The sequence below is a fragment of the Scyliorhinus torazame genome, chromosome 1, assembly GCF_047496885.1.
Source record: "Scyliorhinus torazame isolate Kashiwa2021f chromosome 1, sScyTor2.1, whole genome shotgun sequence".
Classification (NCBI taxonomy): domain Eukaryota; kingdom Metazoa; phylum Chordata; class Chondrichthyes; order Carcharhiniformes; family Scyliorhinidae; genus Scyliorhinus; species Scyliorhinus torazame.
In genome coordinates this window covers 54998890-55011299 of record NC_092707.1, presented here as the reverse complement: position 1 = coordinate 55011299, position 12410 = coordinate 54998890, and the positions used below count along the sequence as shown (strand labels likewise).

The 12410-nt window shown below is 47.0% G+C and overlaps 1 protein-coding gene across 4 annotated transcripts in view; it reads left to right on the top strand.

Annotated features, from left to right (window-relative positions):
* LOC140407621 (coiled-coil domain-containing protein 63-like) overlaps positions 1–11899 on the top strand; it is a 177658-nt gene extending 165759 nt beyond the window's left edge. For all 4 annotated transcript variants that reach the window (XM_072495044.1, XM_072495039.1, XM_072494993.1 and 1 more), the window contains exons 10-11: positions 11368–11598; positions 11693–11899. In XM_072495044.1, coding sequence (XP_072351145.1) covers positions 11368–11598; positions 11693–11769 — 308 coding nt within the window. In that variant the 3' untranslated portion in view covers positions 11770–11899. The remainder of the gene's footprint in view (positions 1–11367; positions 11599–11692) is intronic.
* The last annotated feature ends 511 nt before the right edge of the window (positions 11900–12410 follow it).

Here is a 12410-nt window from a genome sequence, read left to right as displayed (position 1 = left end):
GCTTAGGCACAGAGGGGGCATCAGTGGTCTACGCATGGTTCACAGTGGTGGGGTGGGTGGTGAAGGAAGGGTTGGGGAGGTTGATGGGAGAGGGGGAGGTGAAGGGAAGGTTGGGGGGCCACATGGAGGGTTGGGGGGATGCTCACATGGGGGCGGAGAGGTCTTGGGGGGAGGGAGTTGGCGTCAACCCCGGTGCTGCCTGGTGTAGGTCATTGACCTTGTTGTGGCACTGGAGGCCACAACTCACCTGGCCATGCTTCCCGAGCTGACCATCCCAGGTGGCACTTGCTGCCCTGTGGTGGACCGTCAGGGGAACAGGTCATCCCTCCTGGCCTCGACTGCATCTAGGAGCCTCCCCATGTCTTGGCGCCATGGCTGTGAGCTAAGTGGAGTTGGCTGTGTAAGTACTGTTTATGTACTGCTCGACCTTATTAGCGGGGGTGGCTGGCGAGCGCTGACCCGGGTGAATCGGCTGGCGAGCCTTCATTTGCGGTATGAAGCCCGTAGGGCCTCATTAAGTATTGCGTTGCCAGCCTCGCCAGACCGAGCGCTAGAAAACTCGCAGCTTCCTACTCTCTTCCACACTTAGAAATCTTTCTGGAGAATCGCGCCCTATATTCTCCCGCCAGAGATGAATTGCGCTGGTTTTGGTATTGCTGATCTTGTATTGTCCCATCCTGATGCTCATTGTGAGGGGTAGCCATACCGGTCGAATCTCCACCCCCTCACCCCACCCCTCCCCAGCTTTGGCCTAGGCTGTGGACCACTTGGCGACGGAGAGACATGGTGGAAGGAATTGTCTCGTACTTAGATCGTAAGAATCCTTGAGAGACTCTGAAGAGTGTTGATCCTTTGCTTTTACTTTCTTCATGCCACCTGCAGCTCGCCTGTTATCCTGAACATCACTCCCTGTTGTTTATAGAACATAGAATAGTACAGCACAGTACAGGCCTTTCGGCCCACGATATGTGCCGACCATTTATCCTAATCTAAGATCAACGTAACCTACACCCCTTCAATTAACTGCTGTCCATGTGCCTGTCCAAGAGTTGCTTAAATGTCCCTAATGACTCTGACTCCACCATCTCTGCTGGCAGTGAATTCCATGCACCCACCACTCTCTGTGTAAAGAACCTACCCCTGACCTCCCCCCTATACCTTCCTCCAATCACCTTAAAATCATGTCCTCTCGTGACAGCCATTTCCGCCCTGGGAAAAGTCTCTGGCTATCGGCTCTATCCATGCCTCTCATCACCATGTACACCTCTATCAAGTGACCTATCTTCCTTCTTCACTCCTGAGAGAAAAGCCCTAGCTCCCTCAACCTTTCTTCATAAGACATGCCCTCCAGTCCAGGCAGCATCCTGGTAAATCTCCTCTGTACCCTCTCCAAAGCATCCCCATCCTTCCTATAATGAGGAGACCAGAACTGGACACGATATTCCAAGAGTAGGCGAACCAGGGTTTTATAAAGCTGCAGCAAAACCTCACGGCTCTTTAACTCAATCCCCCTGTTAATGAAAGCCAACACACCATACGCCTTCTTAACAACCCCATCAACCTGTGTGACAACTTTGAGGGATCTATGTACATGGACCCCAAGGTCCCTCTGTTTCTCCACACTTCCAAGAATCCTGCCTTTAACCCTGTATTCAGCATTCAAATTCGACTTTCCAAAATGAATCACTTCACATTTATCTAGGTTGAACTCCATCTGCCACTTCTCAGCCCAGCTCTGCATCCCGTCGATGTCCTGTTGTAACCTGCAACAGCCCTCAACACTATCTACAATTCCACCAACCTCTGTGTCATCGGCAAACATATTAACCCACCCTTCCACTTCCTCATCCAAGTCATTTATAAAAAACACAAAGAGCAGAGGTCCCAGAACAGATCCCTGCAGGACACCACTGATCACCAACCTCCAGGCGGAATACTTTCCATCCACTACCACTCGCTGTCTTCTTTCGGCCAGCCAATTCTCTATCCTGACAGCCAAATTTCCCTGTATCCCATGCCCCCTAACTTTCTGAATGTGCCTACCATGGTGAACCTTATCAAACGCCTTACTGAAATCCATATCCACCACATCCACTGCCCGACCTTCATCAATGTATCTCTCCACATCCTCAGAATTCAGTGAGGTTTGTGAAGCATGACCTGCCCCTCACAAAGCCATGCTGACTATCTTTAATCAAACTATGTTTTTCTAAATAATCATAAATCCTATCTCTCGGAATCCTTTCCAGTATTTTTCTCCCCACAGACGTAAGACTGACTGGTCTGTCATTCCCAGGGATTTCCCTATTCCCTTTCTTGAACAGGGGAACAATATTCGCCTCCCTCCAATCATTCAGTACTACTCCAGTGGAGACTGAGGACGCAAATATCATCGCCAACGGCACAGCAATCTCTTCCCTCACTTCCTGTAGTAGCCTTGGGTATATCCCGTCAGGCCCAGGGGACTTACCTATCCTGGTGCTTTTCAAAATTCCCAACACATCCTCCTTCTTAACATCAACCTGTTCGAGTCTATTAACCTGGTTCACACTGTTCTCCCGAACAACAAGGTCCCTCTCTCTTGTGAATACTGAAGCAAAATATTCATTTAGGGCCTCCCCATCTCCTCAGACTCTCGGCACAAGTTCCTTCCACTATCCGTGATCGGCCCTACTCTCACTCTGATCATCCTTTTATTTCTCACATAAGTGTAGAACGCCTTGGGGTTTTCTCTAATCCTTCCCGCCAGAGCTTTTTCATGCCCCTTCTAGCTCTCCTAAGTCCATTTTTGAGTTCCTTCCTGGCTACCTTGTAACCCTCCAGAGCTGTGCCAGATCCTTGCTTCCTCAATCTTACGTAAGCTTCCTTCTTCCTCTTGAGTAGAAGTTCCACTTCTCTTGTCACCCATGGCTCCTTCACCTTATCATTCCTTTCTCGTCTCAGTGGGACAAAACAATCCAGCACTCGCAGCAGGTGCTCCTTAAACAACCCCCACAATCCTGTTGTGCATTTCCCCAAGAACAACTGTTCCCACTTTATGATCCTCAGCTCCTGTCTAAAAGCAGTATAATTTCCCCTCCCCCAATTAAATACCTTCCCATACTTAGGGCAGCACGGTAGCATTGTGGATAGCACAATTGCTTCACAGCTCCAGGGTCCCAGGTTCGACTCCGGCTTGGGTCACTGTCTGTGCGGAGTCTGCACATCCTCCCCGTGTGTGCGTGGGTTTCCTCCGGGTGCTCCGGTTTCCTCCCACAGTCCAAAGATGTGTAGGTTAGGTGGATTGGCCATGATAAATTGCCCTTAGTGTCCAAAATTGCCCTTAGTGTTGGGTGGGGTTACTGGGTTATGGGGATAGGGTGGAGGTGTTGACCTTGGGTAGGGTGCTCTTTCCAAGAGCCGGTGCAGACTCGATGGGTCGAATGGCCTCCTTCTGCACTGTAAATTCTATGATACTGTCTGTTCCTAACCCTCTCCATGACAATGGTTCTCCACGTTCGCCGCCAGGCAATAATACAACAAGTTCAGAAGGCCCAATCCCCCTCAACTGCCGGGCCCTCTGAAGTGCCGCCTTCCTTATCCTGGCCACCTTCCCTGCCCAAACAAACGCCAAAACCAACCTGTCCACCCCTTAAAAATCGACTTCAGCATAAAGACCAGCAGACACTGAAATAAGAATAAAAACCGCGACAAAATGTTCCTCTTAGCTGCCTGCAACCAATCGACCAGCGACAGAGGAAGACTGCCCCACCTCAATAAATCCGCCTTCACCCTCCCAACCAGATTCGTAAAGTTCAGCTTACAAAGCCGTGCTCCAACCCCGAGCCACCTGCCCCTTCAAATACATAAAATGGGTTGTTGCCACCCAAAACGACAATACCCCACTCCAACCCCCACCTATGGAGAAAACACCACAAAATTCTTGTTTTTCCCCAAATTCAACTTATGACGTGAAATCACTCCAAATCTCTTAAGCAGACCCATTATGTCCCCCACCGAAGAGCTTGGGTCTGAAATATATAACAGCAGGTCATCCCAGTACAAACACACCCGATGCTCCACATCCCCCCCCCCCCCCCCCCTTCATTATCCCCTTCCATAAATCCGAGCACCTCAGCACAAACAGTAGAGGGACATGGGGCATCCCTGCCTCATTCCCCGATGCAGCGGAAAGTACCCTGAACTCATATCATTCAGGAAGACATGCCAATGGATCCTTATACAACAATTTCACCTATGCCACAAACTTAGGCCCAACCCCAAACATTTCCAACACTGCAAACAGAAAGCTCCACTCTACCTTATCAAACATCTTCTCTGCATCCAACGGCACCACCACCTCGAACTTTCCTTCTGCTGGAGAAAGCACCACATTCAGCAGTCGCTGCACATTCGACGATAACTGCCTACCCTTAACGAACCTCGTCTGATCCTCCCCAATCATCTTTGGAAGGCACTCTTGCAACCTCAATGCCAATACCTTTGTCAGTATCTTGCCATCCACAAATTAACAGAGATATGGGCCTATATGACCCACGCTCCACCGGATCCTTATCCTTTTTAAGCAACAATGAAATGGATGCCTGGCCCATCGTTTCCAGCAAGGCCCCCCAAACCCACACATTTCTACCAACAGTGGCACCAACGTATCCTTAAACTTTTCACGGGAAAATCATCCGGCCCTGGTGCCTTATCTATCTGCATCTTTCCTATCACTACCTGTACTTCATCCACCCCCACTGGCTCCTCCAATCCCGCCCTCCCCTCCTCTCCTACCTCTGGCCACTCCAACCGTCCCAAAAACTCCCTCATGCCTGATACATCTTCCGGCGACTCTGACCTGTACAGGTCTCTACAAAACTTTTCAAAAGCCTTGTTCACTTGCTCCGGCGCCACCACCAGTTCACCTGTCCCATCCCTGGCCTGAACTATCTCCCTAGCCGCTGCTTGTCTGCGGAGCTAGCCCGCCAACATGCGGCCGACCTTCTCCCCATACTCATAAGCCTTCCATCTCGCCCTTCTCAGCTGCCGAACTGCCTTCCCCATAGACAAAAGATCAAACTCGCCTGTAACTCCTTTGTCCTCACCAGAAGACCCAGATCCGGGTCCTCCGCATACCTCCATCAACTTCCAAATTCTCCTCTATCAACCTTTTCTGTTCCTCCATCACCTCCGTATCCACCTGCGCCTTAAACAAAATAACCTCACCCCTCGCTACCACCTTCAAGGCTTTCTATACCACTTACGATGATACCTCCCCATTACGATTAAACCCCACATAATCTTCGATCATCTTTCCCATTTTAGTACAAACATTTGGGTCCACCAACAGTCCCACTTCCAACCTCCATGCCGGCCTCTGGACTGACCCCTTCTCCAGGACCACATCCACCCAATGTGGAGCATGGTCCCAGATCACAATCGCCAAATACTCCGCCTTCCCCACCCCGGCTAAGAAACACCTCTTTTGATGTTCAGGACTCTTTCCTCCGTTTCATCAAGCCTTTTATTGGTATTCTGCAACTCAGCACATGAGCACTTAGGTTTTGTGTCAGCACGCCGAGTCTCTCATCAGTAACTCAGAAAATGTTGCCAGTCAGAATTTCCAGTGTCTCTGAGAGTATCCCATTGCTCAAGGAACAAGTCGTCATGTTGAAAAGGTGGCTCCACCCCCGTTGAATCCGACTACGCCCCTTTATCGCTGGATTTCTTCACATTCTTTGGCATATTCTCACCAATACTAATCCAGAAGTCTTCCAGGGACATAATTCAAGGATTAGGCAAACCTGTGCCGGACAATCAGGATAAATGACGGATTCTAAAACGAATGGAGCCAGAGCCGATGGAAAAGCTGCTATCCCGCGCCCGCCTCACATGGTCACCATTGTTTGTTTTTTGAAGGAGAAGCCTGTCCACAACCATTGAGAAAGAACCTCCACCCATGGCAGACTTATAATAAACTGTGCTGCCTGACTGGCCATGAGGAACAAGCTCTCCAAATTATTGGGACGAAGGGCATAGAAAGAGTGCACGGGAGAACGTGGTGACTTTGTGGCAGCTTAAGAAGTTAAGTGTATTTTTTAACTTTCTTCTTGTTAATCCTCTATCTTCACTCGGTGAATTTTATGCAGGTGCATCTGCCCAACAGCAGCATGGCACTGTCCTGGCCCTGTTATTGTGTGAACAGCCACTTGCCACATACCCTGATTGTTAACAAATGTTTTCTTTCTCTTCATATTGAATGATTGCGAACTGGCAACAAAAATGAACAGGAAACTGGCCCCCATATGAGCACACATCATGCAAGCACCATCATAGAAACATCTCCAAAGAAACAGGACAGAGAGAGGCTTAAATGGGATGTTATTCTTCGAGACTTCAATCTGTAAACGCCAGTCATCAGTAAAGCACTACACTTTGGGAAGCCTGCTACCTGGCAAAATGCCTTGCTCTCTCGTGCCAAAAACATTCCTCCGAGAAAGAAGGCATTGGTGAACTGAAGTCTGACCAATGTGGCAAATGACACGAGTGGCAACTTAAAAAAGTTCAATTGTATAAATATCGTGGTAACTTGCATCACAAGAGGCAGAGATGTTACTGTGCTGGATCTTGTTTCCAGGCCAGTCTTTAGACATGTGCATAACTTAGTCAGAGCTGCCCTCATAAAACAGAAAGCAAAAGCTAAGCATTCAGCTTGGGTTGGTAAATATACTTGTGCCAAATGTGGAGTTGGTACCAGACACTTGCCATTCTTCGCTCTGCTTGAACTGCTCTTCCCCTCTGAAGTCTAATACACTTGTTCGTCAGCACACAGAAATGCTTATGCTCAGCGTATGACTGGAGCTGAGGTTGGCATCTGGGGACAGTAGTAATGCTGGAATCCTGTGTAAAAGGACTTCTGTGTTTAAAAAAAGCAGAACTAAAGCAAAATCTAGGATCTTAAACTTGAGACAGTTACCACTTTAACACTGTAAGAAGTCTCAAAACACCAAGTTAAAGTCCAACAGGTTTATTTGAAATCGCAAGCTTTCGGGGCGCTGCTGCTTCATCAGGCGACGTGATGAGAAACCCCAGAAGTACATGTTTCAAACAGCAGAAAATGGACCACAAAGACTGGACCAACAAGTGATGAGACTTTTAGCATTCATTTAAATAATTTTCAAGCTACAGTATGGCTTTGCGCTGTTGCAGTTTGGCCTGAAAAATAATTATCGAACATTTCTGTCATAAAATCAGTTTTGCAGTATTCACTTGCTCAAATGTCTTTCTGCATTGTTCACCTGCCGGTGTGAGGGGTCATTCCCTGAACACAAAATGGGGGAATTGACCCCAGAAATGAGCATTTATCAATGAGCTACAATACCATTAAAATCCTGGGGATGGTGCTACTTAGCTATAACCTTATCAGTTGTACCAGGAAAAGCTGGGTTTTACTGCAGGCCTGCAAGTATATTTTATCTATGCTGAAGAGTGAATTTTTCAACTTTTGTTTCCTCTCAGTGGGGAGAACCACGCACCAGGAGCACGCATCAGATATTCAAGCATATGATGAGAAAGTCATTACTGACACGCCTGACGTTTTTCTAACCTGCTGGGATTGCTGTGTTGGAAAATTAGCCCTGCAGTATCTAGATAGCAGCTCTATAAATGCCAAAGTGGTGAAAACCATAAACATGTAAAATTGTGACAGGATCTATAACTTTTTTCTGTGTACTTTATTTTACATTGTTCCTGTAAACGCGTTTTGTCTTTCTCCTATACGATAGTCTTTCTCTTGTTGCTTTGCAATTATAAATAAATGAATATTGAAGTTGCTAAGAAACAGGCAAACCCTCTTTCACTTTGGGAAACACAAAAACGTAAACTTAGCAATTGAATTAGAAATGATGATTACTACCTTATATAATCAGTTGGAAAAGAAAACAGAAGAGCTGTATTGAAATAGAAATTTCCATATTCTCAATATATCCTAAAGTGCCTCCAGCCAATGGATTACTTTTGAAATGCGGTCTCTTTTTTTAAATTTTAGCCAATATTTTCATACAGCAGGATGATTTAAAGGTTAATGAAATGAATGACCAGTAATCTGTCCCAGAGGCGTTGGTTGAAGGATAAATATTGGGCATGACACGAGATGAATTCCCTGGACATCAGAAAAGTGCCATTGGATCTTTTACATTCACCCCGAAAGACCAGAAAGGGCCTAATTTTATCACATTTCTGCAGAAAGATGAAAGCAAAAAATAATGTTGACTTAGTACCTTCATCATAGTAATATCCAAAGCCATTTCACAAATAATAATAATCGCTTATTGTCACAAGTAGGCTTCATTGAAGTTACTGTGAAAAACCCCTATGTGTAATCATGTAAGAAATGGATGTTGAGTCAAAGAAAGAGATATTAGTGACAGTGACCAAAAGCTTGATGAAAGCTGTAGGTTTTAAGAAGATAGGGAGAGCTTTAGGGAGACAATTCCAGAGTCTGGTGCCTAGCTGGTTAAGAGCACAGCCACCACTGGTGGGCAAATGGAGGGTTTAACGTTGTAGGACTAAAGGAGGTTACACGGAAAGAGGTAGAATATGAGGGATTCAAAAGTGTACGTCAAATTTTAATTAGCAGGTTCTGAGTGACAGGGAAATCAGTGCAGATCATCAAGAGCAGGACTGATGGGTGAGAGGGTCTTTGGTGCAAAATAAGTAGCAGACTTTGGGTGAACTGAAGTTTACAGAGGGTGGATGATAGTTGGCCAGCCAAGTGAACATCAGAAATGTTGAATTCAGAGGCGACAAAAGAACATCAGGGTTTAATCAAAAGATAATAATAATCTTTAATGTCACAAGTAGGCTTAAATTAACACTTCAATGAAGTTACTGTGAAAAGCCCCGAGTTGTCACATTACGGCGCTTGTTCGGGTACGAGGAGGGCGAATTCAGAATGTCCAAATGACCTAACAGCACGTCTTTCGGGACTTGTGGGAAGAAACCGGAGCACCTGGAGGAAACCCATGCAGACTTGGGGAGAACGTGCAGACTCCGCACAGACAGTGGTCCAAGCCGAGAATCGAACCCGGGTCCCTGCCGCCGCGAAACAACATTGCTAACCACTGTGCTCCCATGCCGCCCTAGTAAAGACCACTTAGAGCGAAGACCGGGCCTTCATTTATCATCTCATCTAAAAGGCAATATAGCACTCCCTCAGTACTGCACTGGCATATCAGCCGATAACAGGTACTCCGTGAGCCCAGTGGTGGTGTCAGCCCTAAGGGTGTGGGGGCAATGGCGGAAGCATCTGGGGCTAGAGGGTACCTCGGTGTAGCCACCGATCTGCAATAACCATAGGTTTGCACCGGCAGGGCTGGACGCGAGGTCTTGGGGATGGCAGTAGGCAAGGATTGAGTGCTTTGGCAATCTTTTTACAGGGGGAAAATGTGTGAAGTTGGAGGACCTGGAGGAAGTGTATGAGTTGCCCAGGCGGAATGGTTTTAGGTACCTACAGGTTCGGGATTTTGTAAGGAGAGAGGTGCCGTGCATTCCTGTGCTGCTGCCCTTGAGATTGCAGGATAAGGTGCCGCCGGAGGATGAAATGGGGGAGGGGAAGGTGTTGGATGTTTATAAGGAGTTGATGGAATGGGAAGGAGCCCGGATGGGGGACATTAAGCGTAAGTGAGCGGAGGAGCTGGGAGGGGAGGTGGGGGCAGAGATGTGGGCGGAGGCCTTGCGGAGGGTGAACGCGTCCTCGCCATACACGAGGATAAACCTCATCCAGTCCAAAGTGGGGTATAGGGCTCATATGGTGGCAAGGATTAGTAGGTTCTTTGAGGGGATGTAGGATAGGTGCGGGCGATGTACGGGGAGGCATGTTTTGGGCATGTCCAAGACGAAGGGGGTTCTGGCAGGGGTTCTCGGATGTCATGGCCGAGGTTCTGGGGGGTGGATGTCTTTTTAAATAAATTTAGAGTACCCAATTATTTTTTTTCCAATTAAGGGGCAATTTAGTGTGGCCAATCCACCTACCCTGCACATCTTTGGGTTGTGGGGATGAAACACACGCAGATACAGGGAGAATGCGCAAACCTTACAAGGGCAGTGACCTGGGGCCGGGTTCAAACCCGGATCCTCAGCGGCGTAGGTAGCAGTGCTAACCACTGCACCACCAAGCCGCCCAATGGGGTGGATGTTGTCCCGAGTCCAGAGGTGGTGATATTTGGGGTGTCGGAAGACCCAGGAGTCCAGGGAGCGAGAGAGGCCGACGTTTTGGCCCTTGTCCCCCTGATAGCCCAGAGTCGCATCTTGCTCGGGTGGCGGGATGCTGAAAGCGGGGGTGTAGGTGAGCGACCTGGCTGAATTCCTGAGGTTGGAGAAGGTTGAGTTCACCTTGAGAGGATTGGCGAATGGGTTCACCCGGAGGTGGAAGTCGTTTATTGATTTCTTTAAGGAGCTTTCAGAGATCAACATTTTTTGGGGGGGGGGGGTTAAGGGGGTTAAAATGGAGAAGGCGGGTTGTGAGGAGGAGTTGGTTTCAGGGGAGCATTGGGTTTTGGTTGTTTATTGAGTTGTTTGGTTGTTCTGATTTTGTTTGCCTATATGAAAATGCCTTAAATGGAAAAAAAAATTCAAAGACGTTTTGTCAAAGTAGGTAATTCTCATGGACAAGATGAAATGGAATGGGGATAGGAGAGGAACAAGCTTGGCTTGTTGGATTAGGTAAATGGAGGTATTCGGGCAGAACAGCAGAAAGCCAGTCAGCAGCAGAACAGCTGGTCAGCACCTTCACCAATACAAAACTTTTTCAATTCTACACTGAATTGTCAAAAAGAAAACTGGACAGTGGTGGAAATATGAAGCAGGTCAGGTCTGTGGAGAGATAAAGAGTTAACAGGCGGGATTTTCACAGCAGCAGGGGTGGCCCACCATTGGCTGGCGACAGGATAATTTGGTCCCACCGCCATCAATGGGGCTTCCCATTGAATCCACTCCTCCGCTGCTGAGAAAACTGCTACAGAGGTTCGCCATCGGTGGGACTGGAAGATCCCGCTGGCGGGAGCCGCCGAATATTTCATGTCGACAACTCTTCAAGGTTCATTGACCTGAAATATTGATTCTGTTTCTCTCCACAGGTGCTGCCCAACCTGCTGGGTATTTCCAGTATTTTCATCTTTATATCAATTTGCATTTGCAGTATTTTGCTACTGAATTGACAATCCTGGAGTGCTTCCATGGAATAAAGTGGAATTATTCCAGGTTCTGCTCCCAAATGCATCATATCCATACAATAATCTCAATAAATTTAGTGTGCAGGTTCCTTTTATGAACTGGTGCTGTGATGCTTGACTCTGTCTTAAAACTCACACATTTGCTATTTTACAGGCATAATCGAAAGAAGATCAATTGACCTGTTGCACAAACATATGCTGATACTCCAGATAACGGAATTGCAAAAGGAAACTCCCCCACTCAGTCGCGCAAGTAGTGAAACAAGTATTCCAACAGTGAATATCCTGACAGCTGGCACAGACCTGATCAGATTCATGAAACCCATCAAAATCATTCCACCAATAATAGATGACGAGGTTGAAGTTGAGACAGAGATCGAGTCTGGTAATTAAATGCTCACTTAACTATTTCAGATGTGTCATTTATTCTGATTTTGTACCATGTACTAATATTTGGCTCATCATCTTTCCACCCACAGATGCTGAACTTTTATTTCCATTGAGTTATGAACAATTGCATGAACTGGTTTTGAGTGAATTAGAAGGGATGAAGTAAGTAGCGGTGGCATAGAATGCACAAAGCCCTCCCGAAAAATTCAGCTGCAATATCCTGTCTGATCCTGTCGGAAAATCAATTCACAAAAAGTGAAGCACAAATAAACTTTTTCCAAGCTAATGAAACCAAATTAGTTATTTATACAAGTGTTTTTCATTGTTACTCTGTCAAGCCTTTGTGTTACACCCCTATGTAACACACTAACTTTCCAGTGTCCTTCCAGATCTACCTCCACGAGAGTTGACACTATGAGCCCGAGACCCACCCCTCCGACCCCTTCCTAATATTCCAAGATGTGCAGATGTCGGCGTTGGACTGGGGTGAGCACAGTAAGAAGTCTTACAACACCAGGTTAAAGTCCAACAGGTTTGTTTCAAACACTAGCTTTCGGAGCACTGCTCCTTCCTCAGGTGAATGAAGAGGTAGATTCCAGTTTATTTTCTCGGCGAGTTAAGCATTTTGAGTAATTTGTCGGTTGGTTTCAGAGTGGCTTGCATCAAAATTAACTATTTTTTGCCAAACATTCATTTTGGAAAAAAAGTGATTTTCTCGCTGGAATCTACCTCTTCATTCACCTGAGCAGTGCTCCGAAAGCTAGTGTTTGAAACAAACCTGTTGGACTTTAACCTGGTGTTGTAAGA